The sequence below is a fragment of the Monodon monoceros genome, unplaced genomic scaffold, assembly GCF_005190385.1.
Source record: "Monodon monoceros isolate NGI ecotype Baffin Bay Population unplaced genomic scaffold, NGI_Narwhal_1 Super_Scaffold_22, whole genome shotgun sequence".
Classification (NCBI taxonomy): Eukaryota; Metazoa; Chordata; class Mammalia; order Artiodactyla; family Monodontidae; genus Monodon; species Monodon monoceros.
The window spans coordinates 62,775,454-62,796,914 of NW_021703779.1; the positions used below are offsets into that span (position 1 = coordinate 62,775,454).

The 21,461-nt window shown below is 36.7% G+C and overlaps 1 protein-coding gene and 2 pseudogenes across 3 annotated transcripts in view; all 3 read right to left on the reverse strand.

Annotated features, from left to right (window-relative positions):
* Positions 1–322: 322 nt before the first annotated feature.
* LOC114906001 lies at positions 323–6,593 on the reverse strand (annotated as a pseudogene).
* On the reverse strand, positions 3,196–4,401 carry LOC114906000 (annotated as a pseudogene).
* Positions 6,594–6,616: 23 nt separating the features above from the next.
* ABCB7 (ATP binding cassette subfamily B member 7) overlaps positions 6,617–21,461 on the reverse strand; it is a 131,682-nt gene continuing 116,837 nt past the window's right edge. For 2 of the 3 annotated variants that reach the window (XM_029240423.1, XM_029240424.1), the window contains 2 exons: positions 13,764–13,871; positions 6,617–7,037 (listed from right to left, as the gene is read on the reverse strand). In XM_029240423.1, the coding sequence (XP_029096256.1) occupies positions 6,822–7,037; positions 13,764–13,871 (324 nt within the window). In that variant the 3' untranslated portion in view covers positions 6,617–6,821. The remainder of the gene's footprint in view (positions 7,038–13,763; positions 13,872–21,461) is intronic. The other variant, XM_029240425.1, reaches the window with a different exon arrangement.

Sequence of the window (21,461 nt, forward strand, 5' to 3'; positions counted from 1 at the left end):
TGGGGGCAACAAAAAGTTGCCTTTCACTGATTGGTCATTAAAACTATGACATCTTAATGCTAAGTGAAAGCACTACAATTTGCTACCATTTTACCCATATTATGAGCAGTGCAAACAATTACTTCCCCTGAGACAATTTCAAGCTTTCACCTTTTGCATAAGGCTGTAAGGCCGTACTCCCAGAGTGTCTATTAAATTATCTGTACTTATTTGGAGTATGTGAATGGCAAAATACTAATTCTCCCTATGCATTGCAGAAGAGTTGCTTCAATGGGAAACCCATTTCTAGTCACAAAGACATATTATTTATTTAGTACTGATTATCTGCACAGATTGTTGTAACAATAAATCTGGTAAAGAACCTCCCTCAGAGTCATTTTGTCTTAACTAATCAGTTTTAACCAGCTTATTTGACTTTATATTGTCATTTATTATACAATTTACATTCAAAATCTATATACTCAATGCAGGGAGAGAAGGAACCTTTCTATAATTTAAGAAAGCTGCCATTGCAAACATATTTAAATGCTTTCAACTACTAATCCACAACAGAATATCCTATGATAAACCTACAAGGTAAGAGAATTATGAATATACATTGGCAAATGTTGCTACTCCCTGAGACATCCAGCAATAAGGAAGGATAGGAGCAAGATGGCAGTGTGCACAAAGTGATCCAGAAATAAGGAAACATATAATCTTTAAATATCTTGCCTTTAAAAGCAAAACATATTTTTAAACTAGCCATCTTCACAAACTGAGCTTTGTCAGCGTCTAAGGGAAAAGGCAAAATATTTAACTAAAGGTATAGAAAAGGTGCAAATCCTTGCACAGGAGACGTAAATGCATATTTTGAGTTTATCCAAATGCTAAGGCCTCTTTCTGATTCTCACAAGTGACCCTCAGACTTGAGCTGTTCAAAAATTTCCAAATGAGCCCATCTGCTCACCAAGATATTTCTATGTTAAAAACCTGCAGGAAGGCATGTGGCCCAGTTTTCACGATCCCAAATTACCTCGGTTTCAATTTAATTTTTGTAAACTGGGATTCCCTTAGGAAGAAAGTAAAATTTTCAATCTTAAAAACAAAGGGATATTAAGAAACAAAACCCTATCCCTTGCTCCATTTTCAGAGGTCATATTCCAAAATTGTAGCTTATCTATCCCAAGACATTAAGAAAACATTATGTTGCAACACTGATTTAGAAATTTGTACTTTTGTGTATGTAATACTGTAATGTAAAATTAGTACATTATAATAAATGTCCCCTTTCTTGGCATTTCCTCTGAATGAATCATTTTAGGAAGCTTTTGTCTATTATGTCACTGTATAGAACCACCTTTCAAAGATGGAGTTAAGAGAAAAATATTTGACTTAGTTGTGGCCCCTATAATAACTGAGTTTTTCAGGTATTTTTTATTAGTTGAAAATACTGGTTAATAACCACAATGACCCAATGGTGTAGAGACCACCAGAGACCACCTCCAATCATATGAAAACAGCTTCAAATTTCTTAGTGGGGAAATTTCTCCACCCTAAAAACATTCCTATCTTTTTTTTTTTAGTTTATGTAAAAATTTATTTGACCAAAATGTAGAAAAGTGATACTATTACATATGATACAGTTGCAAGAATCTAAATGAAAAGTGTGGGTTTTATTCAATTACACTATTTGCTAGTGTATCTCCTGGGTAGTGTGATGCTTAATAAATAGGAGTGAGGGGCAGAGGTTTTGGATAAACTAGAAGCAGGGTGATTTTTAGTCAGAATTGTAAACTTGAGTTGGCCCCCACACTGCTGGGGAATGTGGAATATTCCAGCTCTGAGATGTTAACTGAGAAAGCAGAAATCTAACAAAGCCAAACTGTGCAGCCCTGTCTACAAAATACTCCATATCCAGTTTAATCAGGAGTTTCCTGGTCTTTTATTAACTTGGTCCTGAAGAAGGAATTAAAATTCCAGATAAGTAAATCTCCAGTTTGCCAGTCCCTGGAGGATAGAGGAGGTGAAGTTAGGCCAATTACTTTTTCACCCTTACTTTGCTGTCAGAGAGGGCTATTCTGTCCAATATTTGTTTACAGAAAGTCTTACTCAACTATTGATGGCTAGCAGTCTTTTTGATATGGCTTCTCTGAATAGGACTGAATTCTACAACATTCATTCCTGAGTGGATGGCCTCATATCAGAGCAGATAAGCATGGGTCATTATTGGAATAAGACATCTTGGAATAAGACATCAGCTCCTCAGAGAACAACTTTAGAGTGAAAGAAGCATAGAGAAGAGCATATCAAGGATCTATCCAGAAAACATTTGGGTAATTATTATGACTCTTTTCCAAGCATTCTCATGCTGACTGCTCAGAGGATGTTTGTTCTGCATGGTGGAGTGTGGGAAAGAGCCAGGATGATTAGGTTAACCTCTGTGTGGTTTATGACTTCCCATAGTAACCCCACCCCCCTTTTTTGCTCTGGATGGAAAATCCCCACCCATTTTAATGTGATGGTCCCTGGTCTCCTATAGTGTGACCAATGGTGGATATTCTTCAACCTTTTAAACTGACCCATGACTAGACATCGGAATCTGTATTTTAAAAGTGTGGGGTTGTCTATTCTACCAGGAGCCAAATGCCCTCAGTCTTGAGAGTATGCTAAATATGAAATACCCTGCCTACCTCAGGAATAAATGCAATTTAAGGATAAAAATAGAGCTGAAAAACCTGATGCTATTTGAAAAAAGGAAGGAACAGATTTAACTGGTGCTCAAAGCTTCTCTGATACAAAATATTTGGTCATGTATTCATAATTTGCTTGACATTTCCAGCAAAGCAAAGAGACAATAACAAAAGAAACTTCTTACAAGAGAAGAGAAAGACACGGAGCTCTGGAGTTTTTGTTGGAACAAAACTCTTCTGTTTTGGTTCTATACAGTTTAGTTCATTTAGTGTCTGATCCAGTGCCTGATGTAAGCCCACGTTCTCTTCTTTGGCCTGGGCAAATTTTTCTTTCAGCTCATCAATTGTATTTTCCAGTTTTGCAACTGTTCTCTCTGCAAATTCGGCACGGGTCTCAGCCTCTTTCAGTTTGTCAGATAGAAGTTTAATTTCTTCTTCATGTTCATACTCCTTTTCAGACGCAGCCTCTGGCAACTTCAAGTTGTTAGTGACATTGAGTTCTTCTTCCAGGTTACCACATTTTATTTATTTAAATGGTTAATGTATTTATTATCTTTATAATTTGATGAAAAGGCACTGCTTCTTAGATATTGAAAAATTCTCAGCTCTTGTCACTGAAACCTGTAAGCAACTGAGCAGCTTCTGTCTGTATCTGTTTATCCTCCTCTGTGTGCGCTGGATAGTCCTTGGCGTTTGTTAGCCAGAAAGCAGCAAGCTCTTTGTTGTGTAGCTTCAAATATGTCTTTCCTAGAAGCAGCAAGTTTTTGCTGTAGAAGTTTGGATCCACTTGCTCTGCCCTGTGAAAGTAGCCTAAGGCCTCCTCATAGGTGGAACTAGGAGGAGTTTCAAACAGCATTTTAGCAATTCTTCTTTGATACCAAGGCATTTCAGCAAATGTGTAACACCAAATACCCATAAGGTGAATTGAGGTAGCATCTTTAGGGTTGAGTTCAACTGCTTTCTCAAAATGCTCCTTGATCATGTAGGCATTTGCAATTTTAGCCTTGATTCCTTCATAATCTCCAACATTGCTAATACAGATTGCATACCACTTATGAGCTGCAAAACTTGATTCATTTTTCTCTAGTGCCCTTTTTGCATACTCTAGGGCTTCATACACCAAGAGCTTTTTCTCCTTTTCTGAGGTTCCACTGAGTTGAGCTATAACACGTGATGCCCATGCCAAACGCCAGAGTAACTCTGCTTCTTCATTTTCCTTGTACTGGGATAGCAACTGGTAAAGTTTTTCTGTTTCTCCACTTTCATATAGTCTGCTTGTTCAAGGATTTCTTCAACTCTGAAGACTTTGGCTGCAGCATGAACCACAGCAGCCTGGGAAATGACTTGATAAGTTTCAAAACTCAAATAAGACAAGGCAGAGAATAAAAGACTTCTTTTGAAAGCTCCTGGGTTTCCCATCACCTCAGTGCCACGGAGTCGCCAAAGAACGCACTGCTCGCAGCTTCCAGCAGCACCCGTCGGAAGCCGAGGTCCCAGGGCAGTGCTATGTCCCAAAGGAAGGAGGCACCAGAGTCGCAAATCTAGTGCCATGATCTGCAGCTTGCAGGCCTGACCCCTCACCCCTTTGGCTGCTAAGAAGCGGGGCAGAGTGAAAGGTGCCCCAGTCTTTCCACAGAGAGCAGTGTCTGCCGGCTTCCGGCCCCGCTCTTCTTCCTCTCCACAGCTTCAGGTCACCACATTTTAGTTCAGACACCTCGCACGCTCCTCCACCGTCTCCAGCTCACCCTCCAGGATGACCAACTTACGAGTTACCTCCTCGTATTTGTGGTCAGCCCCCTCAGCAATGTCCTTGGTCTCTTTGAGCTGCATCTCCTGAACCTCCATCTTCTCATCTTCGTTGCCCAGTTTTCTATCACCTTCATTCCTCTTTTGCTCTCATTTGCAACCTTTTCTGCCTCCTCCAGTTTGCACAGGGCTGTGGCCAGTCGTTCCTGAGCCCTGCCCAACTCCTCTTCAATGAGCTGGATGTGTCAACTGAGAGCTGCCACATCACCTTCAGCTTTCTCTCACCACTCACGCTCGCCATCCAGCTCCCACACTGCAGGCCCTGTGCGCGGTGCTCCGCCTCGTCCACCTGCTGCTGCAGGGCCTGGTTCTTGTGTTTCACTGCCTCCAGGGAGTTGCGGCCAGCCATGGTGCGGAGGCGCATGCAGCGGGTGGTGGGCAGCGGGCAGTGGTGGGCGCTCGTCTCGGCTCCAGCAAGAGCTGCAGAAGCTGCGCCCCAGCCCCCAACCCTTTGCCTACACCAGGTCCTATCCTTTGACTATACGTTTCCCATATAACAAAATCACTTACTTTGAATACCACTATTCATTCAAAATGAATATTACTAATGATTACTTCAATCTTACCTGTTTGATTATGCAACTAAGCTAAATATTTTCCATCAGCAACATTGGAAATGTATAGAAGGAATTAACAGAAGCAAAATTTCTATCTAACCACATTTCTAGTAATGCAGCTGGGTTATTCAAAGGACTTTTTGTTGTTGTTGTTCCTCAGAAAAGCAATCACGTCTATGGCTTCAGAGTAAGAAATGTCCAAAACCCCCCATTTTGAAGCTGATTACGCATCTCAGCGTTAACTCCAATTCCAAAAGCAAGATCCTGCACCACTTACTGTGCTTTCAAAGACTAACCATAAAATACTGGCTTCAAGCTACTTATCAAATCACCTTTATATAACAAAACAGCAGACCCAATAAGTTTAGATAAGTTTAGATATCTACCTACTAGTGACAATACAAATCAGAAAAAAAATTAATCTCACCCATACCAAATTATCACTTAAAAGACAATAAAACCATAGACAAATAAATACTTTAAGACCTTTTCTGAGAAATAAAGCCTCATTATATAGTTATGTGGCTGTTCATGATACACAAGTTTTTCAAGCTGAACGATTACTATCAACAAATTCAAGCAAATTCAAGTTGGAAAGGGAGAGGAGCTTTCTAAGTGAATATATACCAACATTTTATTAATTATTTCTTGATTATCTTGTTTGGGCTCCTCCTTGTTATTTCAAGCTTAAAGGAACTCATTAAACTACTGAAAAAGGAAGGGAAGACCTAGTAATAAAGTAATTCTGAAGTGTCAACACAGATTAGAGTCCTGATCATCTAAATATATGTGAAATCCTCTCCTATTTGCCTAAAAGTCATTAATAATTTTTAAGTAGATGTTCCTTTATACACATGTACACACATGCATGCGTGCATACATCCCATTTGGTTGTTTCTTTGTATAACTTCAGATAGCAAAAGCAGTGCATTTAAGATGGAAATAGAAAAGGCAATTAACTTCCTAAGCTTTTTAGATCACTCCCAGTATGGTAACTCTCAAATTACATCAGGGTTTATGAGTCTTTAAAAAGAAATGTATAAATTTTGGTCCAAAACAAAAGCAACACCTCATTTGGTGGAAAAATAAAATTCCCACCGCTAGATGACAGTTACAATGCTGGTTAATGATGAAGAACATTCTACATACCAACATGAGAGTCAAGGTTTTTCCTCTTAAAGGTATATAGTGGCAAATAATTTTTAAAATGTAAGTATAGTTAACTATCATTGAAGTATTTCAATGGGGGCAGGGGAGGAGTAACAATGAACCTACACTCTTTATTTTTAAAAAAATTTTAAGAAACAGACACTTTCCATCTAAATTGTCAGCATAAAGCAGGTCTGAAAAACTACAAAAAATTTGGAAACCAATCCGATTCATCTGGTTATGGATAGCAAATGGCTATCAGGCCTCAACGATGGAAATGGGGTAAAGTCAAATAGTAAAAATTATGCTTTGACCACAACTAAGGCAGTAACAAGAAAATAATTTGGGGATAAATATAAATATCACATTAAATAGATTATGAAAGATGTAAAACTCAATTCCCTTTCCAAATAAATCTTATCTAAAAGAAGGATTATAGAAAATGGGAATGTATGATTTTTTTTAATAAAACAATTCTGCTTTAGTGCAAATGTGTAGTCAAGGAAAAAAAAGAAAGGAAGAAGGGAGGAAGGAAGAAAGAGGAGAGAAAGGAAGGAAGGAAGGGAGGGAGGGAGGGAGGGAAGGAGGGAGAAAAAAGAGAAGAAAAGAAAAAAGAAAAGAAAAGGTTTCATGTGACTTAGCAGGAACAGTTTCCACAGCCTTTCACACTGTTGACAATTTCTTCTTGTAGTTTCATCCTTTCTTCCTCTTTGGACACATTTTCTTTCTTTGCATCCCATTTGGGATTACCATGGTTCTGCACATGGCTGCTCTGTGTATGCCACATTTCTGAATAGATACTGCCTGGGTTACCAAGCAAACCATGGTGGGTACCACGTTCAGCCACCTTACCCTAATAAGCAAAAACAAGAGAAACGTAGAGAAAGTCATATAACTAGCATAATAATTGAAAATACATAATACTTTCTAAGCAAGAATTTTGAAAGATTGCATTCATTAAAATACCTTTCCCAATTCTTCATTATAGTACAAATAGGAAAAACTGAGGTAGGAATGCCTTCTTTACTGTTGAGCTATCAGTCCAGTGAACAAACAAAAAGCTATGAAATTCCATACATCATATACCATTTCACTTAAAGGAAATAAAATTTGAATGTTTCATTTTTCATTTTGAAGAGCAGAAAAGGAAGGTGAAGATTTTCTAAAGGTGGTATTTTCTGTAATCAGTAAATCAAATTTAAATCAAATTTACATCAAAAGCACTGTTATTTATACAGAGGTTTAAAGGATTTTAAAAAAATATCCCAAAATCCTATGTGTACTTTGAAATAAAAAATATTTCTCCGTGAAAAGTTTATTTCTTCCAGTAACTATTTTTCTTAACACTGGCTATTAAACTTAACATTGCATAGAATTGGTATTGATTTCTAACTCTTATCTACAATTAATTTGTCTCTGGACAGCTACTGCTAAACATGTTGGGAGACAAAAGTAATTTTTTCACTTTTACTGGTACTCCTGGTGAGAGTTCCTTTACAAATATACCCTTAAGCAAAATAACTGAAATTTGTGTGTGCCCACTTCTGAGTGGTTAAATTTAAGGCTTCTCCTTGATTGCTGGCTGGACAGTCTAGGAACTATTTTGCTCAGCTATATGAACTCTGGGTCCTGAATGTAGTCCTCAACTTTGGTATCTGTGGACCACTTCACTGGCACAGAAGTCCCCATGGTTACGTATTTTATATTTTTTTATTTACCACTGTAAAAAAAAATAAAAATCTCACTGCACAGACATAAAAAACACATTTATGGTTACCAAAGGGGATGGGGAGGAGGGAAGAACAAATTAGGAGTATGGGATTAACAGATACAAACTACTATATATAAAATGGATAAACAAAAAGGATTTACTGTATAGCACAGGGAACTGTATTCAATCTTCTGTAATAACCTATAATTGAATATAATCTGAAAGAAAAAACTGAGTCACTGACACAATATTGTACATTAACTACACTTCAATTAAAAAAATCCTCAATGAAAACTGCATCAAAAAGTATTAGAAATAATGGAATTATTTTTGCAGAAAACCAATGAAATAAATTACAAAAAATTTATCCTGCTATAAAAATGTATATTATGTTTTAAATTATTTTTATTTGTATTAAAGCATAAATGTACACAGCTTAAAAAGTCAGCTAATAATTACAAAGTTTATAACAGAAAGTACAGTCTTTTGTCTCCTCCTTCTCCACCCTTGAATATCTCATCTCCAAATCTGTACCTATTTCTTCTGGCATTTACACACATATACATATTAATGAGATTCAGCACTTTTAACTATTTCACATTCCCAGTGCCTCACTCTTCACTCTCCTAATAACATTGGTTATGTCATAAATGTTATTTAATACACAGTATGTACTTTATTATGACTATGTATTATCTGTTGAGCCAAGTGAAGTACTAGGATTTTAGACATATTTTCTCATAATATTTTATTCTTCCTGGACATAGTAACTGCCTTGTTTATTCGTTTGCTTAGTTTTCTATGTCACTATTGGTAATTCTCTCTAAACTTTAAGCCTGTCTGAACAGTATTTTTCTCATAATCAACTATATTAGGTAATCTATTATTCAGTCCCCACCCTGCCCAGAGATATTTCTCTCACAGCTTTTAAGTTCTTTTCTTTATGCTCAATTCTGAAATTTTATGATAATTTGACTTTTATTTTTCTTTCCTCCGTTTATTGTGGTGGGTTCTTGGTAGGCCCTTTCAATCTGGAAACTCATGCTCTGCAGTTCTGAACATTTTGGGGGTATTATTCTTTAGTTATTTCCTTCCCTTTTTCCTATCCCCTCTTTCTAGAACCATTAGTCAAATGTTGGACCTCTTAGACTAATTCTCTTGGTTTCTTATCTTTCCTCTATTTTCTCTTTTTTTGCTCTACTCTTTAGAGAGTTTCTTGACTTTATTTCAGAAATGACTATTTTCATTTTCAAAATCTCTCGTTCTCTAGTTGTTCATTTATTTACTATCCCCATTTTAAATTTGAAATGTTGCAAGAATGGTAAAAATGAATGCCTATATATGCTTCTCCTAGGTTAGCAACTGTTCATTTTTCCACATTTGCTTCCTCTCACTTCATCCTAGCTCTAAATTTACACTACTTTTTGCTAAATCACTTAAGAATGAGTATTGGACATCATTACATTTCTCCCCTAAATATTTCATTAGCATGTATCTCCTGAAAACAAGGACATTCTCCTACGTGACTAAAATACAACAATATCACACCCAAGAAATTTATCTAATATATAGTTCATATTTAGATTTTACCAATTATCCCAATATCCTTTATATATATTTTTTCCATCCAGGATCCAATCAGGATCAACACATTGGATTTATAAGTTTCCTACTCTGTGTGAGTGTAACAATGACATTTCTAAAATGTCCAGGCTTGTTTTTTTTTTTTTGGCAGTACGCGGGCCTCTCACTGTTGTGGCCTCTCCCATTGCGGAGCACAGGCTCCAGATGCGCAGGCTCAGCGGCCATGGCTCATGGGCCTAGCCGCTCCGCGGCATGTGGGATCTTCCCAGACCGGGGTATGAACCCGTGTCCCCTGCATCGGCAGGCAGACTCTCAACCACTGCGCCACCAGGGAAGCCCCAGGCTTGTTTTTTAAAGAATGCCCTTCACGTTGTATTTGTCTAGTTGTTCCTGATTCTTAGATCCAGGCTAAACATTTTTGTTGCAATACAATATAGGTGATATGTCCTCAGTGTATCATATTAGGAGGTACATGATGTCATTTTGCTCCACAATTAATGATTTCAGTTTGATAACTGGTTAAGGTAGTGTCTATCAGATTTCTCTATTTTAAAGGTACTTTTTCTCTTTGTAATCAATAATTAATCAATGGGTTATGCTTTCAAACTGTGTGAATATTCTATTCCCCAATAGTTTTTCACCATATGGTTTTAGCAAACAATGATATCCTTATGTGAATCATTATTACAATGGTGGTTGCAAAATATGATTCTATAAACTTATCATTCCTTGAATGTGTTAGCATTTTTTTCTCCGAGTTATAATTAACATACAACATTACGATAGTTTCAGGTGTACAACATTACATTAGTTTCAGGTGTACAACAGTGATTCAGTATTCTTATATATTATGAAATGATTACCTCAGTTAAGTCCAGTTACCATCTGTCACCATACAAAGTTATGAAAATATTATTCACTATATTCCCTATGTGTACATTACATCCCCATGACTTAGTTTGTACTTCTTAGTACCCTTCACCTATTTCATCCGTCCCCCCTGCCGCCTCTGGCAACCACCAGTATGTTCTCTGTATTTATGAGTCTGTTTCTGTTTTGTTTGTTCATTTGCTGTTTTCTAGATTTCACATATAAGTAAAATCGCACAGTATTTGTTTTTCTCTGACTTATTTCACTTAGCATAATACCCTCCAGGTCCATTAACATTGCTCTAAATGGCAAGATTTCATTTTTAAAAAAGAGCTTTCTCTAAGTACAATTATGGAATTATAGATTAGTTTTTTATTCAATGTGTTGTAATTCATTAGTATCATTATTTATTTATTTTTGACATTCAAATCATCCCACACTTGGCCAGTGGGAACCCATTCAAAATGGTTCCTGTGCCCTTGTGATATGCCTTCATTAATTTCCCTGCTCCAAATATGGAATCAGTCATTTCTCCAAGGAGTCTTGGTTCCTTTTAGTGAGGAACAACAGTATTTAGTGTCCAAGATCTAGGTGCTAGTTACACTCATTACTACTGGAATTTCATTGTTTCTAGGCCTTTTCACTGAACAGAGTTAGGAACATTTTTTTTCATCATGAACTGATATTGACAATTCTGTTCCAATATAACATCACAAGGCTCTTCTTCTTTTCCCATTCCATATCTGTATATTTCTTCTCCCAAGTAAGACCTCTATTTCTCAACATCAATATATTTACTCACATGCTCAGTCTTACAGTATACACAAAATAGTTTCAAAACAGCTACTCTCATGCTACTACCAAAAACAAACTTACTAAATTCAAGTCTGAGTTATTTTTTTTCAAGTCTGAGTTATTTTTATCCTTATAATATATTCCACTAAGGCTAAATAATCAGAGTAATGTGTTCAAAAGTTATTTGGGTTAATTCTGCATGCTATTTTTCTTCTACATAGTTATGTTATTAATTCATTATGTACCTAGTTTTACTTCTTTCTGTTTGTATTCAATTCCTGTTTCTGCCCATCCTTGTTGATTTTTAAATATATAAAAACATTAGCATGGTTCAAAAGTAAAAATAATACAAAAAAGTATAATCAGCAAAGTCTTACTCCCTCCCCTTTGTCTTCTACCCCTTTTTGTCTCCATCCTGCAGGTAAACAATGTCTTTAGTTTCTAGTTTATTCTCCCAGGGTTTCTTTTTGCAGAAACAAGTAAATATACATATGTTTCCCCCACATCCTCCTTGCAAAAGGTAGCATACTATATACTCTTTTGCAGCTTTCTTACTGTCACTTAACACTGTATCCTGGAACTCATGCAATATTAAGTCTTCTTTACTTTTTTTCTTAACAGCATTTGTCCTTATTTTAAAATGCTATATTTTCCATGACCTCTGATGATATTAATTATATTTTTAAGTTTTCTTATGCTCTCTGCATTGTCTATATTTTCTACTGAATTTTTTTCTGCTTGCTTTGGAGGCCTTCCTTTATTATCCACTGACACTTAAAAATACAGTATTAAAAAAAGCTGACTGGAAGCTCTATGTGCATGGGAGTGGACTTCTCAGCTGTTGGGTTTCATTGTAGGATGATCATATGGGTATCTGGTCATTTTGTGGGGGTCCCCAAATATGAACATGTTTTTCATGGGGCTACTTTTGTTTCTCTAGAGAAGAATCCTCTAATTATCTGCTGGTGAGGGAGGAAGTGGTGACAGTAGAAATAAATAATTGGTTGGCAAGGTTCTTGGAGCCAGTGGCACAGGAGGGTCTGTGGTCTTATTCTTCGGTATGTTTTGATTTCCAGTTAATCTCGCCCGTCTTTGTTAATGTTCTTGGTAATTTTCTTGTGTCCAGAGCCTCTCTGACTCAATTTCCTGACAAGTAAACCTCCAGTCTCTTGCCAAGGCTGGGAACGGGTAATCACCAGGCTGCAAGAGGAAGGGCCTTGGGAACTCTGTTATGCAGACTTAATATTAATACTACCAGAGACTGCTGACGGAACACATGAGGTCACATTAGTTTCACTAGAAAATGAAAATCTCTGATCTTCATAATCAAGCAATTATAGAACCATCAAATTCAACATAAAGAGATTTTAGATACAAATGGTATGATCAATAGTTAGTTCCAATTATAATCCAAACCCCAAGTGGCAATGTTATGATATAACTGTATAGATACTGTGAACCTCCTGGCATGAGGTAGGTAAGCACATGCTTGTTAAAGTACTTTTAACATTTTATATTTACAAGAAAAGGCTCTATGTACATGACTGCATACAATTGGAAAGTTTAGTAAAAAGCACAAAAGAGCAGATTTTATTTCAGATACCTGAACATCAATGAGATAATAAAGTATATTTACAAAATTTCCCATTTAAGACACGCTGGAACAAGCATACTGAAGAAAATCAGTTTATATTTTAGTGAATGTTAGCATTTTTGAACAAATGAACAAAAAGACCTAGGGTAGAAAGTGCACAGGTAACACATAAAAGAAATAATATATATATCACAGAACTGAATATCCCATAAGAAATTTTAGTGGCATGAAAAATTCTCTCTCAATATAGACAGTACAAGAGAATGCTTCTTCTCTCTTAACTCCCAGTACTCAGGCTTTCAAAATGATAAAAAATTGAAGGCTTATGTATTAGAATGGAGAAATAAGCATAGAAAACACTGTTAGAAATAATCAAGTACAAAGGGGGGTGGGAATAAGATATCCCTACAGAGAGGAGAAAAGAAAAACTATTACAATTTTCAAATCTACCAATTGCAATAGTGGCACTCTGATTTGTTCAGAACATTTAGACAGTATACTCTTATAGTAATTCCCTCAGAGAAATAAAGCAGGCTGTCCTTTTTCTTACTTTCCTCATGAGGAAAAAGATAAAATAAAAATGGCCATGCATGAAAATGACTTTATTTTATGGTAATTTTCTTTTAGACATCAAGGGTATGTGCAGGTATTAGAAAAATGAAAATATAAAATACAGTGAAGACAATGAGCAAAGATTCTGTACAGAGCAAAAATGAATAAAGAAAAACTATTTTAAATACATACCCTTTAAAGCTGCCTCTACCATATTAGGATTTAATGCCTTCCTCATCTAACTTTGCTTTTAAAACTTTAATAGAGTGAGTTAATACAGTTTATTCATTTTTGGAAGTGGCATGCATTATTTCCTATCAAAAGGAGGTAAAAATGGAATCCTATCAGGATTCAGTCTTACTCAAATAACACAAAATTCTACAACTTTCTTTAGAAACAATATTTAAGTTGCTTGTGTTTGTAACAATTTCTAATGTTCTTCAAACACTAAACTTTAAAGTTCAACCTCTTACCTGGTCCAAGACAATGATCTCATCTGCATCAACAACTGTTGACAATCTGTGTGCAATGAAAACAGAAGTTCTGTGTTTGACTGCATCCCTCATGGCACCAAGAATAGTCTGCAAGTTTGACAACAAGAACCGTAGGAGGGGAAAAAAAGATCTATCTATTAGGCAAATGTATATTAAAATACTCATGTATTTCTGAAAAGAATATATAAAATGCTAGTTAATTTGGTATTATATAAACTTTATACCACTACCAAATATTTTACCTAATCTAATAACTACTAAGAAGAGAATAAAATCAAAGAGGGAAGGTGAATATGAACATATTGTTATGGAAAAAATTAGCTTTAAGATAGGCAATATTTCTTTAAATTATAAAGTTTGGGAGATATTTTCTATACATAAAAACAAACAATAACAATGGTGAATCCACTGATATCAGGAGCATAATAGCCAGATATGTTTATCTGGATAATGAGAGCAAAAACAAAATGAGGAGGGACTCAAGTGATAGGATGTGGAGAAGTACAAAAAAAATCAAGATAGGAAACTCAAAGGGTACAGGAGCAGTTGCTTTTCCTCAGTTCAAACACAGAGGATGGAAAGGGTGACAAGGACAATGATGCATGTTTAACTTGAGAAAACTTCTTTTTCAAAAGCAGTCTGACTTCTTAAGGCATTCTGGAAAATACATTTTTGTCTACTGCCTGTAAAATGTAAGGCAGCTGTATACATATTCACCTATACTTGGAAACCTGGGTCTAAGTACAGCTAGCTAGATGGAAATAGCAGTGTGGGGGATGGTGATATTCCCAATGGCTTCCTAAAGGTACCTCTAATCACTGTATTTATTAAAGAAATAAAATTATCATGAATAGATGGCTACCCAGGAAAAGAAGACCTTATATTTTACTATGGCAGACTGAAAATCAAGCACAGGGTCAATTCTAAGAAAAATTGTGATGTCTGGGGAGGACTCCTCTTTCCTACCCTACAGAACTTAAACTCTCACATCCTACTGATGTTCTGGACCTTTTTAAAAGGTTGATTAAAATTTACCAAATCTTCCGGTAACTCATTCCCTCAAGGGGGAGTGTTCTCTGCTAGCAATTAATGGGTTATGCTCTGTGAGCTAATAAAGATACGTGACTCAAATAATGACTGTTGTTAGGACTCTGAAATTGTGATAAATGTGGATAACACATTTTTAGGTACAAAGTTCTTGTAAGCAGATTCCTACTATGCATATGAATGGAGTCTGGTGCAGCTTAAGGTTCCCTTTAAATATATCAATAACAAATCCTCAGATTAGCTCATGATGGTGTAGAAGGATGTGACCTCACCCCTTCTTATGTAAACATCAAAATCACAATCAACGGGTAAACAACCACTGACAAAAAAACACTGAAACCTACCAAAAAAGATACCCTACATACAAAGGCAAAGAAGAAATAACAAGACAGTAGGAGGGGCACAATCACAATAAAATCAAATTCCATACCTGCTGGGTGCTTGACCCACAAGCTGGAAAACAGTTACACCACAGAAGTTCTCCTACAGGAGTGAAAGTCCTGAGCCCCACGTCAGGCTTCCCAGACTGGAGGTCCAGCAACAGGAGGAGGAGCCCCAGACAATCTGGCTTTGAAGGCCAGCAGGGTTTGATCACAGAAATTCCACAGGGCTGGGAAAAGCAGAAACTCCACTCTTGGAGGGCTGACACAAGATCGTGTGTGCACCAGAACCCAGGGGAAAAAAGCAGTGACCTCATAAGAGACGGGGCCCAAACTACGTGTTAGTAATGGAGGGTCTCCTGCAGAGGTGTGGGGTGGCAGTGGCTCACTGTGGGGATAAGGACACTGGCAGCAGGAGATCTGTGGAGTACTCATTGGTGTGAGCCCTCCCAGAGGCTGCCATTAGCCCCACCCTACAGCCTGTAGGCACCAGTGCTGGAACACCTCAGGCCATGCAACCAACAGGGTGGGAACACAGCTTCACCCGTCAGCAGACAAGCTGCTAAAAATCTTCCTGAGCACAGCCCTGCCTACCAGAGGAACAAGACCCAGCTCCACCCAGTAGGCAGGGACCAGCCCCTCCCATCAGGAAGCATGCACAAGCCCCTTAGACAGCCTCATCCACTAGAGGACAGACAGCAGAAGCAAGAACTACAATCCAGCAGCCTACGGAATGTAAACTGAAATCACAGAAAATTAGACAAAATGAGATGGCAGAGGAATATGTCCCAGATGAAGGAAAAAGATAAAACCCCAGAAGAACAACTAAATTAAGTGGAGATAGGCAATCTACCAGAAAAAGAATTCAGAATAATGATAGTGAAGATGATTCAAGACCTTGGAACAAGAATGGAGGCAAGGATTGAGAATGCAAGAAATGTATAACAAAGACCTAGAAGAACTAAAGAACAAACAAACAGAGATGAACAATACAATAACTGAAAATGAAAAATACACAAGAAGGAATCAATAGCATAATAACTGAGGCAGAAGAATGGATAACTGACCTGGAAGACAGACGGTTGGAAATCACTGCCATGGAAAATAATAAAGAAAAAAGAATGAAAAGAAATGAAGACAGTCTTAGAGACCTCTGGGACAACATTAAAAGCACCAACATTCATATTATAGGGGTCCCAGAAGGAGAAGAGAGAAAGGACCTGAGAAAGTATTTGAAGAGATAATAGCTGAAAACTTCCCTAACATGGGAAAGGAAACAGTCACTCAAGCCCAGGACGTGCAGACCCCCAGGTAGGATAAACCCAAGGAGGAACACACCAAGACAAAATAGTACTCAACTTGACAAAATTAAAGATAAAGAAAAATTATTAAAGCAACAAGGGAAAAGCAACAAAAACATACACAGGAACTCCCATATCCCATAAGGTGATCAGCTGATTTCTCAACAGAAACTCTGTAGGCCAGAAGTGAGTGGTACAATATATTTAAAGCAATGAAAGGGAAAAATCTACAAACAAGAATAGTCTACCCAGCAAGGCTCACATTCAGATTTGACGGAGAATCTAAAGCTTTACAGACAAGTAAAGGCTAAGAGAATTCAGCACTACCAGACCAGCCTTAAAACAAATGCTGAAGATTGTTCTCTAAGTGGAAAAGAAAAGGCCACAGCTAGAAACAGGAAAACTATGAATGGAAAAGCTCACTGGTAAAGGCAAACATAGAGTAAAGCAAGGAAATCATCTGTACACAAATATGATATCAAAATCAGCAATTAGTGAGGAGAGAACAAATGCAGGGTATTGAAAATGCATTTGAAATTAAAAGACCAGCAACTTAAAACAACCTTGCTTATATACAGACTACCATATCAAAACCTTATGGTAACTGCAAGTCACAAATATACAATAGATACACACACAAAAAAGAAAAAGGAATCCAAATACAACACTAAAGTTAGTCATCAATTAACAAGAGAACAAAAGAGGAAGGGGAGAAAAAAGACCTAAAGAAACAAATCCAAAACAATTAACAAAAGGGTAATAAGAACATACATATCGATAATTACCTTAAACATAAATGGATTAAGTGCTCCAACCAAAAGACAGACTGGCTGAATGGATACAAAAACAAGACCCCTATATATGCTGTGTATAAGAGACCCATTTCAGATCTAGGGACACATACAGACTGAAAGTGATGGGATGGAAAAAGTATTCCATACAAATGGAAATCAAAAGAACGCTGTAGTAGCAATACTCATATCAGACAAAGTAGACTTTAAAATGAAGACTGTTACAAGAGACAGGGAAGGACACTACATAATGATCAAGGGATTAATCCAAGAAGAAGATATAACAATTGTAAATATATATGCACCCAACATAGGAGCACCTCAATATATAAGGCAAATACTAACAGCCATGAAGGGAGAAATCGATAGTAACACAATAATGGGGGACTTTAACACACCATTTTCATCAGTGGACAGATCATCCAGACAGAAAATCAACAAGGAGACACAGGTCTTAAATGACACATTAGACCAGATGGACTTAATTGATACTTATAGAGAATTCCATCCAAAAGCAGCAGAATACACGTTTTTGTCATGTGCACATGGAACATTTTCCAGGATTGATCACAAGCTGGGCCACAAAGTGAGCCTCGGTAAATTTAAGAAAACTGAAATCATATCAAGTGTCTTTTCTGACTACACGCTATGAGATTAGAAATCAACTACAAGAAGAATAAGTAAAAAATATAAACATGTGGAGGCTAAAAAATATGCTACTAAACAACCAATGGATCACTGAAGAAATCAAAAAATACCTAGAAACAAATGAAAACAAAAGTCCAAAGATCCCAAACTTATGGGACACAGTAAAACCAGTTCGAAGAAGGAAGTTTATAACAATACAATCTTACCTCAGGAAACAAGAAAAATCACAAATAAACAACCTAAATGTACACCTAAAGCAACTAGAGAAAGGAGAACAAACAAAACCCAAAGTTAGCAAAAGAAAGAAATCATAAAGATAAGAGCAAAAATAAATGAAATAGAAATGAAGGAAACAACAGAAAAGATCAATGAAACTAAAAGCTGGTTCTTTGAAAAGATAAATAAAATTGACAAACCTTTAGCCAGGCTCATCATGAAAAAAAGGGAGAGGGCTGAAATCAATAAAATTAGAAATGAAAAAGGAGAAGTTATAATGGACACCACAGAAATCCAAAGGACCATAAGAGACTACTACAATCAACTATATGCCAATAAAATGTACAACTTGGAAGAAATGGACAATTCTTAGAAAGGTACAATCTCCCAAGACTGAACAAGGAAGAAATAGAAACTATAAACAGACGAATCACAAGTACTGAAATTGAAAATGTGATTAAAAAACTCCCAACAAACAGAAGTCCAGGACCTGATGTCTTCACAGGCAAATGCTATCAAACATTTAGAAGAGTTAACAACAATTCTTCTGAAACTATTCCAAAAAACAGCAGAGGAAGGAACACTCCCAAATGCATTCTATGAGGCCACCATCACCATTATACAAAAACCAGACAGACATACCACGAAAAAAGAAAATTACAGGCCAATATCACTAATGAACAGAGACGCAAAAATCCTCAACAAAATACTATCAAACCGAATCCAACAATACATTAAAAGTATCATACACCATGATCAAGTGGGATTTATCCCAGGGATGCAAGGATTTTTCAATATCTGCAAATCAATCAGTGTGATACACCACATCAACAAATTGAAGAATAAAAACCAAATGATCATCTCAATAGACACAGAAAAAGTTTTTGACAAAACTTAGCACCCATTTATGGTAAAAACTCTCCAGAAAGTGGGCACAGAGGGAACCTACCTCAACATAATAAAGGCCATATATGACAAAACTACAGCTAACATCATACTCAATGGCAAAAAGCTGAAAGCATTTCCTTTAAGATCTGAAACAAGGTAAGGATGCCCACTCTCGCCACTTTTATTCAACATAGTTTCGGAAGTCCTAGCCACAGCAATCAGAGAAGAAAAAGGAATAAAAGGAATCCAAATTGGAAAAGAAGAAGTAAAACTGTCAGTGTTTGCAGATGACATGATACTATATGTAGAAAATCCTAAAGATGCTACCAGAAAACAACTAGAGCTCATCAATGAATTTGGTAAAGTTGCAGGATACAAAATTAATACACAGAAATCTGTTGCATTTCTATACACCAACAATGAAAGATCAGAAAGAGAAATTAAAGAAACAATTCCATTTACCATCACATCAACAAGAATAAAATACCTAGGGATATACCTACCTAAGGAGGCAAAAGACCTGTACTCTGAAAACTATAAGATGCTAGTGAAAGACATCAAAGATGACACAGATGGAAAGATCTACCATGTTGGGACTTCTCTGGTGGTCCAGTGGGTAACACTCCATGCTCCCAATGCAGGGGGCCTAGGCTCAATCCGTGGTCGGGAACTAGATCCTGCATGCCATAACTAAGAGTCTGCATGCTGCACCTAAGAAGTCCGCATGCCACAACTAAAGATCCCACATGCTGTAACGAAGGTCCCACTTGCTGCAACTAAGTCCTGGTGCAGCCTAAATAAATAAATATTTTTTAAAAAAACGATCTACCATGTTCTTGGATTTGAAGAATCAATATTGTCAAAATGACTATATTACCCAAGGTAATCTACAGCTTTGATACAATGCCTATCTAATTATCAATGGCATTTTCACAGAACTACAACAAAAAAATCTTAAAATTTGTACAGTGCCACAAAAGACCCTAAATATCTACAGCAAACTTAAGAAAGAAAAATGGAGCTAGAGGAATCAAGGCACCCTGACTTCAGACTATACTACAAAGCTACACTCATCAAAACAGTATGGTACTGGCACAAAAACAGAAATATAGATCAAAAGGATAGAAAGCCTAGAAATAAACCCATGCACCTATGGCCAATTAATCTACCACAAAGGAGGCAAGACTATAAAATGGAGGAAAGACAGTCTCTTTAATAAATAGTGCTAGGAAAACTGGACAGCTACATGTAAAAAACTGAAATTAGAATATTCTTTTAATACCATGCACAAAAATAAACTCAAAATGGATTAAAGACCTAAATGTAAGACCGGATACTACAAAACGCTTAGAGGAAAACATAGGCAGAACACCCTTTGACAAAAATCACAGCAATATCTTTTTCAATCTGTCTCACAGGGTAATGGAAATAAAAACAAAAATAAACAAGTGGGACCTAATAAAACTCAAAAGCTTTTGCACAGCAAAGGAAACCATAAACAAACTGAAAAGACAACCCACAGACTGGGAGAAAATATTTGCAAACAAGGTATTAGTCTCCAAACTTTACAAACAGCTCATGCAGCTCAATATTGAAAAAACAAACAACCTAATCAAAAAATGGGCAGAGGACCTAAAGAGACATTTCTCCAAAGACATACAGATGGCCAGGAGGCCCATGAAAAGATGCTCAACATCGCTAATTATTAGAGAAGTGCAAATCAAAACTACAATGAGATATCACCTCATACCAGCCAGAATGGCCATCATCAAAAAATCTGCAAACAATAAATGCTAGATAGGGTGTGGAGAAAAGGGAACCCTCTTACACTGTTGGTGGGAATGTAAAATAGTATGGCCACTATGGAGAACAGTATGGAGGTTCCTTAAAATACTAAAAATAGAGCTACCCTATGATTCAGCAATCCCACTCTTGGGCATATATCTGGAGAAAACCATAATTTGAAATGATACATGCACCTCACTGTTCACTGCTGTACTGTTTACAATAGCCAAAACATGAAAGCAACCTAAGTGTCCATCAACAGATGAATGGATAAAGAAGATGTGGTATATATATCCAATGCAATATTACTCAGCCATTAAAAAGATTGAAATAATGCCATTTGCAGCAGCATGGATGGACTTGGAGATTATACTTCATACTAAGTGAAGTTAAGTCAGACAGAAAAAGACAAATATATGATATTGCTTATATGTGGAATATAAAAGAAATGATGCAAATGAACTTGTTTACAAGACAGAAATGGACTCACAGACTTAGAGAATGAACTTATGGTTATCATGGGGGCAGGGTGGGGGGAGGGATAGATTGGGAGTTTGGGATTGACATGTACACAGTGCTATATTTAAAGTAAAATGCCTTTTCATGAAAAATAAATAAAAT